Source organism: Drosophila innubila, chromosome X (genome assembly GCF_004354385.1).
Source record: "Drosophila innubila isolate TH190305 chromosome X, UK_Dinn_1.0, whole genome shotgun sequence".
Classification (NCBI taxonomy): Eukaryota; Metazoa; Arthropoda; class Insecta; order Diptera; family Drosophilidae; genus Drosophila; species Drosophila innubila.
Window position 1 is genome coordinate 29,197,142 of NC_047626.1, and position 20,505 is coordinate 29,217,646.

At 37.3% G+C, this 20,505-nt stretch overlaps 1 protein-coding gene across 9 annotated transcripts; it reads right to left on the reverse strand.

Annotated features, from left to right (window-relative positions):
• On the reverse strand, positions 1 to 20,475 carry LOC117793746 (homeotic protein female sterile). 9 transcript variants are annotated; one of them, XM_034634136.1, is made up of 10 exons: positions 18,847 to 20,475; positions 15,759 to 17,235; positions 15,060 to 15,218; positions 14,093 to 14,212; positions 13,893 to 14,024; positions 6,476 to 6,534; positions 4,906 to 5,065; positions 2,138 to 4,763; positions 1,900 to 2,065; positions 1 to 1,065 (listed from the first exon to the last, which is right to left on the reverse strand). In XM_034634136.1, exons 1-10 carry the CDS (start codon positions 20,185 to 20,187, stop codon positions 1,000 to 1,002), a joined length of 6,306 nt encoding a protein of 2,101 aa, XP_034490027.1. In that variant the 5' UTR covers positions 20,188 to 20,475; the 3' UTR covers positions 1 to 999. The 9 variants fall into 9 exon arrangements, with proteins under 9 accessions (XP_034490027.1, XP_034490025.1, XP_034490028.1 ...); XM_034634134.1 differs by having other exon boundaries at positions 15,048 to 15,218; XM_034634137.1 differs by having other exon boundaries at positions 15,759 to 17,220; positions 18,832 to 20,475.
• Between the last annotated feature and the right edge of the window lie 30 nt (positions 20,476 to 20,505).

The following is a 20,505-nucleotide window of genomic DNA, read 5'->3' on the forward strand; positions in this document are numbered from 1 at the left end:
TTTTTGTTTACTGTCCTCGCATGTGTGGCAGGCGGTGTATCTGTGTTGTGGGAACGCAACAGCCAAATTTTCCTACACACACATACACATTTATTGTGCGTATGCGTGTGCAGAGTATATTACATTTAATTTTTGATGTTTAAAAATTGGATTTGTCGGTTTGTATATGCACTTAAAAGTTTAAATTAGTTAACAATTCTAAAGAAAAAAAAAAAAAAAATTGTATTGGTTGTTCATTATCATAGAATTAGAACCTAAAAGCCTACAAATCAATAATCAATATTACAATTTCTATATATAATATAATAATATATTAAAAATAATTATAAAAAAACGAACTGTTTATTTTTTTTTTGTATAACCAAAGGAAATATGCCTTGTTAGTTTTGTTACCGTTTGTTGTTGTTGTTGTTGATTGTTGTCTGTGCTTCTGCTACACTCTATACATAATACATATAGAGACACATACGCATGCATATGTACATGTTTATTGGTATATACTCGCTAAGTGAAGTATGTACGTATATGCATTCTATGTATGTAATCATAAATTGTAATTGTAATCGTAATTGTAAGTGTAATTACTTAAAACATTGCTTATGTTTAACAATTGTTGTTAAATTGTCGTCGTTGTTGCCGTTGTTGTTGCTGGTCTAATATGTATGTATATTATTGATGTTCTTTGTGTTGGTGTTGATGTTGATGTTGATGTTGTTCTTCTTTGTGTTCTTGTTGTTGTTGTTGTTGTTGTTGTAGTGCCAGCCTAGCCATATGCATGCTGTTGTCACTCTCGCACCCTCCTTGTTTGCCTTGTTCGCTGCTACTGCTACTGCTACTGCTACATTTCCTGTTATTTTCACTTTACTTAAACTGTTACTCTTATTTGCGTTGCTCTTTGCCATGCGATCTCCGCTTATGCGTCGTCTGCAATTTGATGGCAACGCTTGAGGATTTGCAGTTGATTTTGCTGGGGGACGACACAGCCGTCGCTGCCGTTGCCTACAGAGTCTCCTCAAAGGCAGCCATTAGATCACTTTGCATATTCATGTCAATTTGGCCAGCCAGCTGCAGATCGTTAAAGAAAAAGATATTCAAATGAGAGTTAGAGTTTGAATTGATTTGAAATCATAATCATATTATTGCCTAGAGATGAGTGAATGTCATTCAACAATCGTTGTATGATTCGAATAGAAATTTACAACAACATTCAGTGATAAGCATCAGTAACCTGTTAACCTGTTACTGCTTAAAAGCGTGGTCTGATAAGTCATTGGGCGATGTAGAACTAGCAAGAACCATTTACTATATAGATATTTATATTCATTGCATCTATTCAATTGTAAAATCCAACAGTATAAAAACTACTGCATATTTTTAGGCGCCTACATTGTCTGTTGAAATTTTTTTCAATAAGCAACAAAATTGCATATAATTAATATCCATAAATAATTCCAAGAATTAAGAACACTTGCTACTTTTTTTCAATATATGCATATTTTTATGGAAAGCCGATGAGTCTGCATTATGTCCCCCAATGACAACTTTAACTTTATATTTAGTTTGCATTTACATCACTACCCATTAACTAATGCATTGTCACTGATTTTGTTAATCACATATTTCATAGTTTGTTTTCGAAGTTTTCATTTTGATCTCATCGTTGTGATTATTGCATTTCATAGAGAAATCTATTACTATGATAAGTTTAAAAAAAAAACATTTTGGCAAAGTTGTAAACACAAGTCAAATGCTGCCACTGCACAACAAAATTATAATTAAATTGAAATGAGTAGCGTTTTCCTACTTCTGACCCTCGTATATCAATGCTTGATCCCTAACAGTATTTGCTCATCTCATCTCTAGTAGTTTCTATTGTTGTTGATGTTTTTGTTTATTTACCGCCTCGCGTCTGCGTCTCTCCTGCTCCGCTCGTCGTTGCTCGGCACGTTTAGCAGCCGCACGATCCTGCGGCGATTGCTGTGCCGGTGAATTCTGACCCTGACCTGGGGACGCCTTGATGTCATCCACACGCGATATCTGTGGCTGTGCATCGTGCACGCTTTTGCTAAGGAAAGCAACAGGAGTTGAACAGTCAGTTGAGCCACAACAAGTCACACACAAGTCATTTAATACTTACCGCCCGCTCTCCATGGCGCCCAGGGGTGAGGCAGCAAGGACAGCAGCTGTTGCCGCTGCTGTAACTTGTGCTGCTGCTGCCGCTGCCGCCGCTGCTGCTGCTGCATGTTGTGCCTGTGCATTGCTGGTCGTCTGGTGTCCATTGCCGGTCGTAGTGCCACCAATTGTTGCAGTACCACCAACGCCACTGCCGACGCCACCCACACTACCCACACTACCAACACCAGCAACCCCACCAACAGCACCAGCACCACCGCTGTTGCCACCTTGACTATTGGATCCAGTGGCACCAATGACCCCGCTTAAGCTGCTATTGCTGTTACTGCTAGCTGCACCACTTCCGACGCCGCTGTTGCTATTGCTGCTAACATTGATGAGAGCACTGCCGCCACTGACGCTGCCACCACTATTTGTGCCACCGGCAGCGCCAACACTGCCGCCGCTTCCAGCGCTGCCGGGTCCGTTGCTGTTGACCGAATTGCTGCTGTTGTTGCCACCACTGCCACCGCTGCCAATGCCGCCGATACCCATGCCAAGGCCAAGACCAAGACCAATGCCAACGCGAGATGCATCTGTGGCATTATTGCCCCGCTCTCGTTCGCCGCTGCTCTGCGTCACGGACTGTGTTGAAGCGTTGCCGGCATTGTTGCTGTTGTTGTTGTTATTGTTACTGCTGCTGCTGCTGTTGTTGCTGTTATTGTTGTTGTTATTGTTGTTGCTGTTGCTGCTGCTGGTGTTGTTGTTGGCACCGCAAGCAGCAGTGGCTGCCACAGCGGCAGCTGCGGCTACAGCAGCAGCTTGTGTGGCAGCAGCTGCTGCTGCAGCAGCAGCGGCAGCAGCCGACGAGGATGATGATGACGATGAGGAGGACTTGTGATGCTTGCGTTGTTGCTGCTCCTTTTCGGCAGCCTCCTTTTGGTGTTTCTTCTCCTTTTCAGCCGCTTCGAGCAGCTTGAGACGATCGCGTTCTTTGGCTTTGTTACGGAATTGCTGGAACGAGTCCATGGCCGGCTTAGCCTTGCTCGATGTCGTCGCCGTATTCTGAGGCGAACTGGCCGACGCCAGTGATGACCACGAGCTGGCATTCTTTAGATTCTGCTCAACCATCTTGAAGCCCTGCGCAAAGCCGGCGGCATGCGCATTGCTTGCATTGATGCCACCACCAACATGCATCTTTAGATCGGAGGGCGATTGCTGTGGCGGCAGCACTTTTTGATGCTGCTGCAATTGTTGCTTATCGGGCGGACTGGGCATCATAGACTCGATGGGTTTCGGTATTATCAACATTTTGTTGGCCGCCGACTGGCTGCTTTGTAGCTGCTGAGCCAATTGTTGTTGTTGTTGTTGTTGTTGTTGGTGATGATGATGTTGTTGTTGCTGCTGATGGTGGTGATGTTGTTGTTGTTGCTGCTGCTGCAAATGCTGCTGCAGTTGTTGCTGCTGCTGCTGTTGAAGATGTTGTTGATGCTGCTGCTGCTGCTGTTGTTGTTGTTGTTGTTGTTGTTGTTGATCACCATCTTTAAGCTTGCCGGGCACATTGCCTATTAGCATCGCTGCCATTGGCCCCACATGGTCGAGTATTGATGATGGTGTCATAGTAAGATTATCAAAGCCCGGCATGCCGCTAAAGTCAGGCACATTATAGCCATTATTGTGCGCTTGTTGCTGTTGTTGTTGCTGCTGCTGCTGTTGCTGCGACTGGTGAGCGAGTTGCCCATGTTGCTGCTGTTGCTGCTGTTTCTGTTGATATGCTGCTGCTGCCAAGTCCAAATTGAATATGCTATTATTTAACAGATGATTTCCATTCATGCCAGCCATATTCTCAGCACCTTTCGTCAGCAGTTCCGTCATGTAATCCATGTGCTGTTGTTGTTGCTGCTGCTGCTGCTGTTGTTGCTGTTGTTGCTGCTGTTGTTGTTGCTGTTGTTGCTGCTGTAAAGCAAACTGTGGCTGCTGTTGCTGCTGATTGCCTGGCTGCTGCATCAGATGCGCCTGGTGGGTCATTAAAAAGTTATCCGTCAATGACGATTTGCCAGTGGAGAAGGCGCTATTCTCCATCGATGCCAGCGACTCCTCCACGGGATCATCAAACTGTGGTATTTGCTTGAGACCCGCGGCCAACGACTCGCTAGTTAATGCTTCATTCACGCCCACACCCAATGGACCAGTGTTGTGTGTGCCAGTGTTATTGTTGTTATTGTTATTGTTGTTGTTACTGTTACTACTGTTGTTGTTGTTGTTGTTATTGTTGGCGTTTGATGCCAAGGCAGCCGTAAGTGCCGCATGAGGATCACTTAACTCCGGCTGCTTGTGCAGATTGCTCGCAATGCGTATGCCACCAATACTGCCCGGCTGCGTTGCACCCGTTGCTGCCGCTGCCGCTGCTGCTGCTGCTGCTACTGATCCGCCATAGGCATGCGGTGGCAATCCAGCAGCAGCTGCTGCACCACCGGACGTCTTGCCAAGCAATTCGTTAGCTGATAGCCCATTCTTATGATGCGACGGCGCGTGCAACATATTGGCCACAGCAGCAGCGGCACCAGCGTAACCGCCCGTGGATGCTGTCTTATTGTTGTTGTTCAGCATGGCCGCCGCGGCCATTGGATTAACATTGCCCAGAAGGTTAGCTATGCACACGGACAAGGACACGGACGAAGGAGAACGCACAGAGGATACATGAAATACAGGAGAGATGTGTTAAGTTAGTCACAAGAGTCTTTCAACAGTTTGTAGTTTTCTTGTTTCGATTTCGATTTCGCTTTTACTCACTCATTTGTGATGTGGGCGTGTTTGCCGCCGCCGCCGCAGCCGACAGCATCTGATCCACCTGATCCAGCTGCATTTGCATTTGCACACTCGGCGCTAAGCTGCCACCACTACCAGGCATATTGCTGAGCAAGTTGGCAGCCAGGTTTGGATTATTATTTACCTGCGAGTTGGAGTTGCCGTCGTCACAGCCGAGTCGAAAAGACAACACACAACACAAGGGAAGACAGATACACAAAAAATGGGTATACATACAACATACACAGAGAGAAAATGGGGAACGCACACTGGTTTAGTAAAGTGAGTATTGGTTGCAAAAAAATAATAATAATAATAATAATAATAAACAACACAAAGGCAACAAATTTCAACTCTATTCTGCCTACATTATTACGGTATATTTGTATAGAGTGAATTCATGAGGCCAAATGAAACTAGCATACTAACATTCAATAATAAATAGCCTACACTGCGCTTTGTGCCATTTTTTATAATTTTAAAATAAAATTAATTATGTATTTAAAGAAATAAACATTCAACTAAATTATGCAATATACTAATATATTTTTTGTAATATTATTTTTTCCCTTCTTGTGATGTCCTATTATTATTATTTTTGTTGCCTTTCTTTCTGTATTTTAATATATGGTTTATGTTGAAAAAGTAGTGCCTAATCTCACTTAAAGGCAGAGGTGGCTCAAAATGCTCACCGAGCTTTTTATGAAATCTTTTTCATGAGCGTCTTTTGTTATTGGAAAAACTTGTAAAGGACTTGTTAAATAATCAAGATGTCTATCTTTCGCTCAGAGTACAAATTGTCAAGTGTTCATTCTGTTATCATTTATGTCTCCAGAAGAGCAAATTGTATTTAAATATGCTCAGAATATGTTCTTTTTGGGCGGGTAAACATAAATGCGGAATATATGCTCGTATATCGATTAATGGAGCCTTTACTCTCGTGATTTTACCTATATAGTTAATTACATCATGACATTATCTATCCATTTTCCAAGGCTCTTCGTAGAGAACATTTCATCTTTACATTTACACATGTGTAAATAAAATAACATTGAAATAGGTGTGAAATTTTTTTAAATTTTATGATATTTAGTCTATAGTAGCACCTATTTTTAAGTCCATCTCAATACGAATTTAAGTTGACTATTAAATTTGTGTGTTGGTTTGGTACCATTAAAATAAATTGGAATTCTTAAGTTTTCAATAAAAAACAATAAAAAAAAAAAAAACAATCACATTTCAAAACTAAAAAAAACCTATTTCAATGTCCACATTTCCTACAACTACTTTCTATATAATCAATATAAACATAAATAATTACTTAAAATATTTTTTAAGGAGATGAAATTCTACGATATCTAGATCTGCACAATTTGTGTAAACTAAACTTCTCTGTAATTTAACTAAATTTTATCCCATATCCTAAACGGATCTAGTTGAATTTGTCCCGTTCAGCGTATCTATTGTCTGTATTGGGTATAATGGTTGTTCTTTTTCGTTTTTAAATGTATTTTGAATACAATTGGCTAAGTTAACTATTTGTAGCACTACTCACATTGCTTCCATTCGAATCACGTGATTTTTTCTTGCGTGGTGGCCGCTCGTCACCATCACCTGTAATTTTCGGAAATTGCAATATCAAATATTAGCAAGTTTTTGAATGTAAAAACGTTTTTAGAGGGGATTACACAAAAATTTAAAAAATGTTAAGAAGACAAAAGCATAAGAAAAGAATCAATACTAAATAAAAACAAAGAATGATGAACATATACAAATTTTATGAAAGGAAAAGGTTAATTGAAATTTAATGTGCACTTATGGTATATAGGATATAATAAGTACATTTTAAGAACGTGTTCTTGAATCAAAAATACCTCTTACAATTGTGGATCGCTGAAACCAATGTGAAGCAATTGTGGTACGGTCGGGCAGCGGTAGATTATCATTTCATATTTCACTCCCCCTCTCCCTTTAGCTATCGCTCTTTCACACTGTCACCCTCTACATTTTCTCAGTTTATCCCACTCTATAATGCTGCAAGTAAGAAAAACTGCACGAAAAGCTTTTGTGCGACAAAATTCCTTTGGAAATTCAACACAACCATTGCCAGGATTTCAAGAGAGGGACCAACCAACCTTTTTCCTCATTTATTCCGAATAGCATCTCAGTTAGTTGTTTACTATGATATATAACATATATATTTTGTAATGCGTTTCAAGTTATAATTTTCTTTTAAAGAATTCTATTGGTTCATGTATGGTTAATTGTTTTTAGTTTCTTCTGTAAAAACAAATACGCCAAAGAAAATGAAAATTTGGAATGAAGAAACACGCAGTAATTGTTAAATTCAATTTTTTTTTTGTTGATGTGCAGCTTTGTTTGGTTTGTTTTTCTTCTATGTTATTTAACTTTTTTGTTTCTCTTTTCATTGTCATTCTTAGCAGCTGCTCTTTAATATTAAATAATATTTATATTTAATATTTCAACTATAAATATTTTAAGATATAAGTATAATGTGTGTATTTGTGTGCGTGTAACTTTATCACATAATTTATGTGTTAGTGAGTCTTCTTTGAGATTGCTTTTGTGTGTGTGAGAGTGGTGTGTCTGCATTTCTGCGATTGTTTAGTAAGATTTCTGCTAAGATTTTTACTATTTATTTGGTTTTATTTTATATTTATATTTTTTTATTTTGGCTTCGTATTTTCCATCCGTGTCTGTGAATCTGTCTTATCTGTATGTGTGTAGAGCATCAGAAACGTAGCTCCACTTGTAAGCCGATTTCATATATTTGTTGTTTATTAAAACCAAAAATGCATTTTATTTCCTTTTTTTAAATAATTTTTTATGTTTTTTTTTTATTTTTACAAGACTTTGAGCGTGTTTACATGTATGTGTAAGTTGTTTTGGTTTTTTCTCTCTCTTTTAAATATATTTTGTTGCTGTTGTTGTTTTTAAGTCTCCTTTTTAACTAGTTTTAAACAAAAGTGACTTACATAAGGATTAGAAAACAGTTTTTTAAGTGTAGTATGCAGTGGATCTTAAGGGGATAGAGGCTCTGGCACACAGCGATACGAAATAAAGATCAGATATAAATTAAATTGTTTGCGCATTTTTTTCCTTGCCTTTCAGAATAATTAACAAACAGCAAAAGCAGAAAAAAAATTTAAAAAAAAAAAAACAAAAATAAAACACCTTAAAGAGCATAAAACTGTTGTTATAAATATGTGTATGAGTGTGTTTGTGTGTGTGTGTGTGTCATCTATCAGCTAAATACAAAGCACACGCTCCAAAAAGAGTTTCAATTTTGTTTTCTTTATTTTGTTTAGCGTTGAATTTTTTGTTTTGTTTGTTTCTGTTGCTGTTGTGTTTAAAATTAATGTTGAAACATGGTGTTGTTGCTGTTTATTTTGTATTTATATTATTATTGTTGCTGTTGTTGCTTTGTATGCTTCTTCTTTTTTTTGCTGTTTATTTAATTTAATATTAAAAATTTATATATTTAATTTTATTTAATGCAATTTGTTGTTGTTTACTTTTTAATCATTCTATATTTTTTCTTTTTCATTTTTCCATTTTTTTTCTCAGTTTATATTTTTTGAAAAAACGTGCAAACAATGTGTAAAGGGGAAAGCCGACAGCCGAAAAATAAATAATAAAATGCTTTTAAAATACATTTAATTATTCGTTTTCATTATACCTTTCTCTATATATAATACATACATATATACATACATATGTATATATATATATTAACTAAATGTGGACATGTACGGAGCCAAAAAAACAAACTCAATACATGTTGTCTAGAATTCTTGACTCTCTTTTCCATTTTGATAATCTTTCTCATGTTCTTTTTTCCGACTTATGTTTCTTGGTGCAGTCTGTCTGTACGGTATGTCATTTGCTTTATATGTTGTTTTGTTTTAATTTAACTATTGTTTTGTTTTTTGATTAGTTGGTTGGTTGGTTCCGGAAAGTTGAAATCTCGTTTTAAATTACGTAGTTATTGTTTTTCCTCCTTTGTTGATCATAGCTTGTTCTTGTTGTTGTTGTAGTTTTATACATATTTATTCGTTTATATTTACATATACATAAGTAGATAATTTCAATCCTATGTCAGTTTTACTTTCTGGCTTAACCTGCTCGCTGATTTGATTTGAACTTTTAAGTAGATTGATTCCATATCTACTCGTTAATTATAGTTTGCTGTTGCAAGTGTAAGTTTTGGTGTGTATGTGTGTGTTTCTATATGGGTGTATGTGTTTTTGTGTACTTGTTTACTAATGACTTTAGTTATTTTTCTGGACCATTTCACAAACTGAAAGCGTTTTTTTTTTATTTTTAAAGCGTGTACACAAATTACTAAATATTAATTATGAAAAATAACATAAAAAGTACGTACACACGTAGAAGAGAACATCAAAGAATCAACATAAACGAAACAAATTTATTTAACCGTTTCTGTTACGTTTCATTCAAAAATATTCTCATGACAGCTTGTCAGACAACAATGCACTGCTTTCAGGCATATTAGAGGAAAATTTTAAAAAGAAAGCAGAGCACGAACGCATTTCATAATTTTAAGGAAAATAAATAATAATTGTTGTTGTGTATTGAGTACAAAAGTATTAGAATCCTGCAGCAAATTGTCGACTTTAAATTGAATGTTGTTATTACCCATACGATTTGCGTGTCTTGGTGTGTTTAGTGTATTTAATATGGAAGTGTTGAATGTTACTTGCCAACAACTACTTATAAATCACCCTCACCCCCTCTTACTTTTAGCCACGCCAACTAATCACCCTCTCCTTTTCTCACTCTCTCTCTCTCTGTTCAGGATGTGGTTTGTTGTTGCTCTAGTTGTTGTTCTTACAATTCGTTACATAATAATTTACGTATTCGCTATTTGTAATATTATCTGGTTCTTGTTGCTTTATTATTCTTTTTCTTTTGTTTTCATATCATACTTTCTTATTTTTACACATTGTCTGCAAGTGTATTTTAATATCAAATTCAATTTCGAGCTTTTTTCTTTAATATAGTCATTGTTTTTTTCTTCATTAATTTCTATTGTTTTAATGCACATTTGAATTGTGTGTGATTTGTTGCATTTCATTGGATTTTGATTTTTTTTTTATTCTTATTTATTTGGGGTTTTCTTTTTAAAGTTATGAGATATACATATCCTATATATGAATGTATGTATATAATATATAGAATATATTTTTATATATATGTACATTATATATGCTGTATTTATTTCAATCACCCTAACGTCTGTCCGTAACCGAATGCGATGCAAAGAGCATGAGAATGATTATGGGTGTGCTCGAATGCTTAATGTATTAGAGTGTGTGTGTGTATCGAGAATGCCCAAAAAAGCATGCTACAAATTGTATTTGATTGTGACTGTCGCAAGCTGACTGCTACACACTAAATGTATTTAATGATGATCCACCCTTTAAATAACAGAAACCTAACAAAATACGAAAGCTACTGAAAGTTTATCATTATTTGTAGTCTTGTTTAATGTAAGTATGAGAGTAGTGTTTGAATGCGAAACAGTTTTCAAATTTTTCAAAATGTGATTTATTTGCTCATTATTTTGATGATCACAAAAAAATTTATAAAATTTATAAGCAATTTAATGAACAGAAACCAATTTAAAATGCTTAAGAATGATATTGAATGTGATTATGCGATAACAATGTTTGAGTTGTCAAAATACAACAACAAAACTGACTAAATGTGATCGAAAATTATCTTTGGAAAGAGCTTGAATATAACTATACAATTGACATTGACACATTGACATTTGATGAAATTTTGACTATTAAAAATATTATTGACAAATTTAAACATGAAAGAACGAAAAACACGCAATATACAAAAGGACATGGATAAATTAATGAATCTTATTCATATAAATGTATGTTGATCAGCTTAGTTTCGGTTGAAGAAAGGCTTGATTGATAGAATCGTTGACGACTATATTCGACGCTGTTCACAAGCAATTATCAAATCTTCTTCTGATTTATTTAAGTTCGACAGTTATAGGGTATGTAAATTGAATCTGCATATAGATTTCGAGTCGCTATCGTATATACAACACATACATTGAAGAAATTGAAAAGTATTAAGATGATTGAGTTTGCTCTATTGAAAGATTGAGTATATGATTCGAGTGTGCGCGTTTGTGTGTGTAGTTGTGTGTATGCACTTCTGATGAATATTTAGACTACAGTTTTATAGATACACATATGCAGATATAGAAATATATCTGTATATATATGCGTATACTGTGATCATTCATGCATTCCAGTCTCTGTGAAGTTCTCTTTCAAGTTTGCTTGGGTTTTAATATTTTTTTAATTTTTGTTTTTTTGTTCCTTGTTATACATATATAAACATATACATATATATATTTTTATATTTGGTTTGCTTAGGTTGATTGATTGATTACTTGGTTGCTTGGTTGACTGATTGATTGGTTGGTTGGTTGGTTGGTTGGTTGGTTGGTAGAGTGGTTGGTTCATTACTTTCTTTTTCAGATTGGCTGCCCCCAATACACAATTGCTTCACGATTTTTTTCAGCATATTCTCATAATAATCATAATAATAATATTGGTAATAATAATGTTTTTTTTTTCGTTTTGTTTTTGTTTTTTCAAAAGACTTAAAAGTTAGTAGAGCTTTCATACGTAAGCTTCTATTTTTTTTTTCATTATTTTCCTTTTTTTTTTGTTTTAAGATAGTACGTAAAACTTGTTGGTTGTTGTTGTTAATCTTTCTTGTTTTTTTTTTGTTTTGTAGTTGTTTGTTGTTGACATACATATGTATATATAAATTTATATATATATCAATCTATATATAACATTGTTGCATTATGCTCGAACATATATATATAAATATATATGTACACATATATATACAAATGTATGTCTGTATATATTTAAATATATAAACAAGTTTTTCATTAAAAATACAATTCGTTTAATACCTAGAAAATGCTTAAATACAATATCTATATGTATATACATATATAATTAGGTATATATATACGTATAACTAGACCTAAATAGTATTTATATATATTTTAATATATATATATATACATATACATATATATCTCGATAATATATCATTTCCAGTTTTTGTGTGAGCGTATGTATGTGTCTGTTTGTCTGGATCTGTATGTGTATGTGTTTGTGTGGGTGTGTTAAATTTTTGCTAGTAAAAATAAGTTACAAATTTGAAAGGAAAATGTCAAGAAAATTGCTATGCCCTTTTCTGAGATAACCTAAAAAAAATTTACTAAATTTACTAATCGAAAGCGTATAACAGCATCATTTTGTTAAACAAATTCATTTGCTGTAAATACATTTTTTTTTAAATTTATATTATAAATATAATTTCCAAAATGCTTTGAAGAATATTTACTTGAAAATTGCAATTTGCATTGAGATTTTAAGGAATGAAAAATAATCTATGGACACAATAAGCCTTTCTAAGCGTTTTACCCAATAAAAAACAATGTATATACATATGTATATTTAAGTAAACGCATATTGCACTTTGTCATGAACTTTGTTCTGGGCATCAAAAAAAAAAGTTATGAAAAAATAAAGAAAAAAAAGGTGTTAATCTTAAGCAGGTTACTCAGAAATTGGCACAGAATTTAAAATTGAGAACGGATGTAGGGAGGTTTCAGATGGCGATCTTCCAGTGCAGTTGGATGACTCTGGCACACGCACACACACATATAAACACACGCAGGCACACATACATTCTCCCTTATCGCTCGCACATACACAGGAAACGAAAATTTAACTTTTGAAATGTATAAAATATTAGCTTTGTGTATGCGTGTGTGTGTGTGTGTGTTTGTTTGTGAAACTAATCATAATAATCATTAAAAAAAAAATAAACAACGTAACAACTCTGCACTAAATGCACTTTAGCGCACGGCTCACTTACTATCTGTCTCTCTCTTTATCTCTCTCTCTCTCGCTCATCTAGCACACGACCCACTCATTATCTCTTCCTCTCTCTCTTACTCGCTCATTTACGCATGTTATCTATCTATCTATATCGCTATCTCCTTCTATTCCATTCACAACTTACACGCCCAACTTTGCCATATTATTTTGTTTTGATCTAGACCTTAATAAATTATCAACTAAAATAAACACAATGTATTTCTATATATTTAGATCTATATACATATATGTATACATATGGACTATACATATACATATATATATTCTGTCCTATAGAAAAATTCATTAAACCATAAGATACTAAACTTTAAACTCTGTTCAATTCGTTTGCTCCTTACTAAATTTTATATATCTCTTTATATTTATATCGTATTGTTTCTGATACTCTCCTATTCTTAAAACACTTTTTAACACACTCTCCAACCCCCCTCCCCCCCCCCTGCTTTTTTTATACACTCTCTTTTATATACTAGGATTCTGGTGATTTACTCTTAATCGTGTGTGTGTATGTGTGTGCGTGTGTGTGTGTGTGTCTGCCATATTGTTCAATTTCTTACTGTTTTAACGAGCTTGGCTTACACAAAAGAACTTTGGACTTAAAATGATTTCTTTCAACTTTCGACTACTTTTTCACTTATGCTGCAATTTGATAATTTTAAATAATCATAATCATAAAAAAAATAATAATAATAATAAAAAAAATTTGATGTATGTCTATATAGATAGATGTAGTTGTTGTTGCTTAAATTGCATATATGTAATACATATACGGGTGTGTGTGTGTTTGTGTGAGTGTATGTGTATGTTGTGTATCTATGAGTTTTGTTTTGTTTCCTTTCCATCTTTAATTTGTTTTAAATCGGAAAAACATTTGTTTTATATTTAGATATATATATATGTATATATATATAGTTGGGGGGCATTAAAAAAAAAAAAACAAACAAACAAACAAACAAAACGCGTCCTAACCTGCTTCACTATCGCTCGAGTCACTCGAACTGCTATCACTCGAACTTGAGGACGATGAATCGCTGGAACTTGAACTAGACGACACAGGATTTGCTGGCTGCACAGCTTCAACTTTGCTCGATGTGGTCTCATCTGTGAAATGTCGAAAATAAACGATTAGAAGAAAAGGACTTTCCTAAAATATACTAAATACTATTTACCTTTCTTGGCCGTTTTCTTGCTAGCGCCTAATTGGCCGGTCACATCTTGTAATCGTTTCTCCAGTTCCTGTTTCTTCTCGGCCATTTGCTCATCTTTCGATTTACCGGAAGGCTTTTTATCTGTAAAAAAAAAAGTGTTTTTATTAGATATATATAACATTTGGATAAATCTTAACGGTTAGTGAAGCGAAACAGCAATGTATATAATAAATAGAAGCCATATGGAAAAGATAGGTAGACAGATACATGATAGATGGACAGAGAAAGACAGGACGGAAGTAAATGAAGAAATTGGATGAGATAATTAAGTTGCAGAGCAACAGTCAAAGTCGGAGCTCAACAATGAAAATCCCAAAAGTTAGAATGACTTAGTTGCAAGATTTTCTATCAAAATTATGCATGCTTTGACAGTATTTTTGTACATTCAGTCAATCAATCAATCACACATAAGCAATCATGATGTCTATGAGGCCATGCATTATTATTGGATGCTAATCTACTATTTGATTTTATGGGAGGATGATAGTCGCAGACATAACGTAGCGAAAGGAATTGGAAAATAAACAAAAAACAAAAAAAGATGTATATTTTCAAACTTATCATATTTCTTTGGTTTTCGGTTTATAGTTTTAGTTTGTTCTTTTTGGTTTATGAGAGTTTAGCTAACTAAACATGACCACTAAAATAATTTACGTACATTTTATTATGTAAATTTGGAAAAACAAATTTTTTTTTTTTAGCTTTCTTTGTTGTGCGGTACATATTTGATTATAAAAAAATTTCAAATTTAAACAGCAAAACGCAACGCCACCCAACAAAAATTGCATTGATAATGTATCTTTTTTTTTCTTCTTTTTTTGTATTATTAAAATGTTTTTATTTAATTTTTGAGCATTGCTTCTAGTTGTTGTTGTTGTTGTTGTTGTTTGTGGTCTCGGTTTAGTTACAAACTTACAATATGGCTTACGTGTTTTTTTGCGCAAACACGACGCCACATAGCTTTCAAGCTCGCGCAGCGTCGACGGCTTTAGTGTCTCGAAATCGATCTCAATCTCATCCGGATTCGAGTCGCGCAGCGATGGCTCCCGATTTTGTATGATGTGAACCACACGTCCCAGTTTGTCACCTGCAACAAAATAATGAGAAACATGTTAAAATAAACAATGAAATGAACTATGTATATAACTCCCATTGTGGCTATTCCAAATATGATTTAGGCCCGTTATTTTTCATGGACGAGTTCATTTTTATCTGAGAGATATTTTCATACAAGATTTCAAACTTCAAAAAATACGTGATCTCTTCGATATCAGAGAACTTAACTTGACATTGAAAAAATGGCGCTTGTTATACTTCAAATATATCTCTTTTTTTTGCTCGAAGTTATTGTAAAGAACCCATTTCGTTTCAAAAATTGATCGTCTCGCAAATCATGCGGTACTGAAATATTCAGCTTATTTACGTATTCAATTTTTCAACTTGTCAATATATAAATCGTTTTTCGCTAGCGATGAATCGAATTAAGTCGATAAAAAAATGGTGTTGCAATACACTTTAGTTCTTGTTTTGTTTCCTATATTTGTCTGCTTATAATGCAATAACTTATAAGTCATTTTGTACTTGTAGCAAAAAAAATGTCAAAATAAATAAATTCAATTAAACTCACCTGGCAGCTTGTTGATATCCAGCGAGAGCTGTCTCTTTTCATCGTAGGACATGGGCTTGGCGGTGTCTTCCTCTTCCGAATCGAAATTCATCACCTGGCTGGGCTTCTTTTTACTGCTGCCGCGCGCACCGGCACCACCACCGGCACCAGCACCGCCTCCACCAGCTCCAGCACCGGCACTGCTGCTGCTCTTGCCGCGTTTCGCATTGGCACCACTGCCACCGCCGCTACCGCCGCCGGAAGCAGCGCCCGCACCGACACCGGCTGCACCAGCTCCGGCTGCACCGCCCGCTGCACCGCCAGCTGCCACGCCCGCACCGCCCTTTGTGCCGCGCTGTCCCTTCAACTTAGCACCTTTACTGCCGCCGCCACCGCTGCCAGCACCGCCAGCACCAGCAGCCGCTCCAGCTGCCAGTGCGCCAGCCAATGCACCAGCCGCCGCTTTACCACCACCAGCAGCAACGCCCGCTGCATTCACTCCAGTTGCATAGCCCGCTCCAGCTGCGGCACCGCCGCCCGTTAGCTGGCTCATAGCCAAGGCCATGTCGTGGGCATGCTGTAATGCTGCCGCTCCGGAGACACCGCCTGCCACACCAGCAGCGCCAGCACCCACCAGTGAACCGCTTAACAGCGCTGACAGATTGGCGCCAGCAGCTCCGCCCGCATTGAGGGCTGCCACATTGGCGGGCATTGTGACGCCGCCGTGTGTTGCATTGCCAGCATTTGGTGCATGCTGATGATGATGGGAACCACCGCCGCCACTGGCGCTGGCTGGGCCCAAGCTCTTCTTTTTCTCCTTGAGTTTCTTTTTGGCCTTCTTTTTGGCGGAGGCTTCTTCGACCAGCTTACGGATTTCCTCCTGCAGGCCAAGCAGCTTGGACTCGAGCATTTTTAGCTTTGCGCTGCGCTCCTCATCGGAGTTGGACTCGTTTTCGGTATCGCTGGAGTCCTCGCTGGATGAATCGCTTGCATCGTGCTTGGAGGTGCTCGTGTAGCCATGATGATGATGGGCCGCATTCGCAACCGGCTCATCGGGTATGTTAGCGTAGCGCATCTCGAATACATCCTGCAGTTTGCGTCCCATGGCAACAACATCATGATCTGGCGGATTATATTTATAACAGTTGGTGAATATTAATCGCACATCGGCCGCAAATTCCGGCGCGCTTTTATATTCGCGATTGTCCATTTTACGCTTGACGGTGCCCAAATCCATTGGCTTCTTGATGATATCGTGATAGTCGTGCAGTGCCAACAGCTCAGCATCCACGGGCTTGTAGAAGGGCCATGCATAGCCGGAGTGCTTTTTCGAAAACAACTCCTTGAGTATCTCGTTGCATGACTTAAGTGCATCCGATAGTTTCTCCTTGGACTTGGCACCCGCCACACCGCCAACGGCACCGCCGGCAACCAAACCAGGCACACCAGCGACACCCAATGGTGACATTGGATACCCCGAGCCCTGGAATGTAAGATCCTGATTTCAGAATGATCGATTTTGTATTTATTCGATTGTCGATTTCATTTGATTTGATTTGATTTGTTTGTTTGTTCGTTAATTCGATTGTTGATTGTCGATTGTTGATTATCGATTATTGATTGTCGATTGTCGATTGGTTGTGCGAGGTGTATGTGCAATGACAATGACGATAACGATGTTCAAAAATGAAAAAGAAAAGAAAAAACAAAGCGGCAATGGGTTAGAGCATTCGATATTTTAATGTACAATATGGTTTAAGATTAAAATTGTATAAGCTTAGCAATATTAACATATGATATACACTCAGCACAACATTTACTCGTATACCCGAAATTTTGAAAGTATTTCCATTCATATGTAGAGTACAGCTGACATATAATAAAATGTGTGTTTATTCAACATAATAAAAGAATATATTTTAAAAACAAAGCATTTTAGTGTTGAAAATTATTGAAATAATTTAATATTTATATTTTCATGCTATACGAAATATTTTAGTTTTTTTTCATTTTTATTCGACAAAAAAAAACTGCTCTCGTCATGTGCAAAAAAAAAAATTTACTTTACTTTGAAAACCTGACCTAGTCGTTGAAATATAAAAAGTAAGTGTACGAAAAAATGTTGCGCTGTGTGTATTTAGAGCTGAATAACAATCTATCTATCTCAGAGGCTATTAGAGCTAGAGCTACCAAATTTGGCACACTGCAAAACTGGCATACAGAGTTCTTGGAAATTAATTACAGGAAGACATTACAGTGCTTACAAACTCTACCTTACTAATTTCTGTAAACTTTTTTACATAATAAATATCAATATCGATAGAGACTCTATCAATCGTTTTTCAGCTCTAAAAAATTCATTCTTGTTTAACTCAAATCATAAGTGTAAAAGGCAAAGGCAGCGTTTAATATCTGTGATTAGTTATATTGTTACTATTGTTGTGGTTGTGTTCTGATAGGTGTATGCAAGTGTCAATGTTTTTGAGTGTGTGTGTATTAGTGTAAATAATAATCCTAGCTTTAAGTGCGTGTATCTGGAATTTGTGTGTTAACAAGTGCATAGTATACGGGGTAAGAAACTTCATCTGATTCTGTCTCTGACTCTCAACTAGATCTCTTAGAAATACCAAAATATCAATTAAACTTATTTAGCCAACAATCTTTTAAAATCATTTTAATCGACTCCTAAGCACCGTTTATTTTGATCATTACTTAAGATCTGCATTTAATAATAAAAGCAAATTTTTGTTAAAATTCCTTCTATGAATTTCAATGTTAGATATCTAATATCATCAAACTACGATTTAAAAAGTCAAATAATAGAATACAGAATATTAAATAAAAAAAATGTGTAAATTATTTCAAGAATCTATAGATAAATATCCTCGGTCTTTGGGGTACACACATAATCACACACACACACATATATATCTATCTATATACATATATATATATATATATATATCTATCTAATTATCTATATATATATATATATATACATATACAAATACATATCTTTAACACAGAGCCACACAATATGCAAAATAAAAATAATAGAAAAAATGAGGAAAAACGTCTGACAATTGCCTCTTACCTTCTTGCCAATTACCTGACGATTCGATTCCCGCCGCGTCGCTATTTTGGCCGCTTTGGAGTCCATTTGGGCATAGGGCGATTCGAATGCGTTCGCTGTGGGAGTTGTGGTGTCTGCCTTCCGTTTGACGCCCTTCTTCATTTTAGCCGGCTGTTGTGGTGGTATCACAGCATCGACAACGCCTACACCCACACCCGCCGTACTATTCACATAGGCCTGCACCGCGTTGGCGGCGTTCACGGCAGCCGTTGGTATTGTCACTCCTTTTCCAGCGCCTCCTCCTCCGCTTGCAGCACCCGCTGCTGCTGCTGCTGCCGCTGCTTGAGCCACGACAGCTGCCGATTGTGCTACTGCCGCCACCGCCGCAGCGTTTCTGTCATCGAGCATGGAGCTGTTGAAAAGGGGAGTTTCTTGGGCACCGGCTCCATAGCCGGCACCGCCACTCTGCGCAGGATTTAAAAGGCTAGCCATGGCCGCATTTAGTGCCGCATTCGCTGCCCCAGCACCCGTCGCACCCATCGCCGTGGTCGTTGTATTCGTGCTGCCTGGCACCGTATGCGGTGGCATTGTGCTAATCGGTGGTATGCACGGTGCAACGCCTCCGGCCGTTGATGAAACCATGCCGCCAATTGCGCTAACCGTTCGGGCATTTGCAGCCGCTGATGCCGACGTTGGCGTTGCCACTGCCGATGACGCTGATTGTGGCAGGCCCATGGAAGGCAGCTGTGAGGATTGCGCTGCTTTGCCAGATGATGGTGTACTGGTTGCTGACGCTGCTGTTGTTGCATTGCTGCTACTAGCAACACCACCAGATGCTGTTACACCACCGAGTCCACCACTGGCGCTGCTTGTCGCCGCTTTGGGTGTGGCCGGTGCACGTTGTTTCTTTTTGCCACCTTTCGCCGTTACCGGCTCCAGTTCAAGCTCCTCCTTGGGCATCGATTCGATCTTTTGGAGAAATACCTTTTCCAGTGTTTGGGCCATAACAACAACATCCTCACCGGGTTTATTATACACATAGCAATTGGTAAACATGGTATTAAAGTCATGTATTGCCTCCTTGGCTGACCAATAATAATTGTTCTCCAAACGCTTCTTAATCGTACCCATATCCATTGGTTGCTTAATGATCTTGTGATAATCGGGCAGGTTTAATTTTTTTGCATCGACGGGCTGTTGAAATGGCCATGAAAAATGATGCTTCCATATGACCTTCATGACGGTTTTAATAAGATATTGCAATTGATTTGTATTGCGTCCCGGTCGCTCCTGTGGTGGTACAACCGGTGGTTGAACAATACCATTAATGGGCTCCACAGCGGGCTCATAACGTGGCGGTGGTTCGTTGGATGACATTGTTATTGTTGTTGTTGTTAGTGTTGTGATCGGCTTTCTGTTATAATATTATTGTTATGTTTTGTTTTTTTTTTTTGCTAAGATCAACTAATGTTGCTGTTGCTGTTATTGTTGTTGTTGCTCCTCAAATTGACTGAGACGGCCGACGCACACACACACAACGCACACACGCCCGGGGCCGTCTCGTCCTGGTCTCGCGTCCTGTTTTGTACACCCGCTCAGAGCAGCCAATGATGTACTGCTCTGTTGCTTTTGCTTCTGCTTCTGCTGATGATGCTACTGCTACTGTTACTGCTCCTGCTCCTGCTGCTTCTGCTG

Coding starts and splice junctions, on each gene's coding strand:
- LOC117793746 (XM_034634132.1), bottom strand. CDS start 20,187: ATGTCATCCAACGAACCACCGCCACGTTATGAGCCCGCTGTGGAGCCC. Junction 17,236..18,831: donor GTCAGGTAATTGGCAAGAAG/GTAAGAGGCAAT, acceptor TTCTGAAATCAG/GATCTTACATTCCAGGGCTC. Junction 1,066..1,899: donor AGAGACGCAGACGCGAGGCG/GTAAATAAACAA, acceptor AACGATCTGCAG/CTGGCTGGCCAAATTGACAT.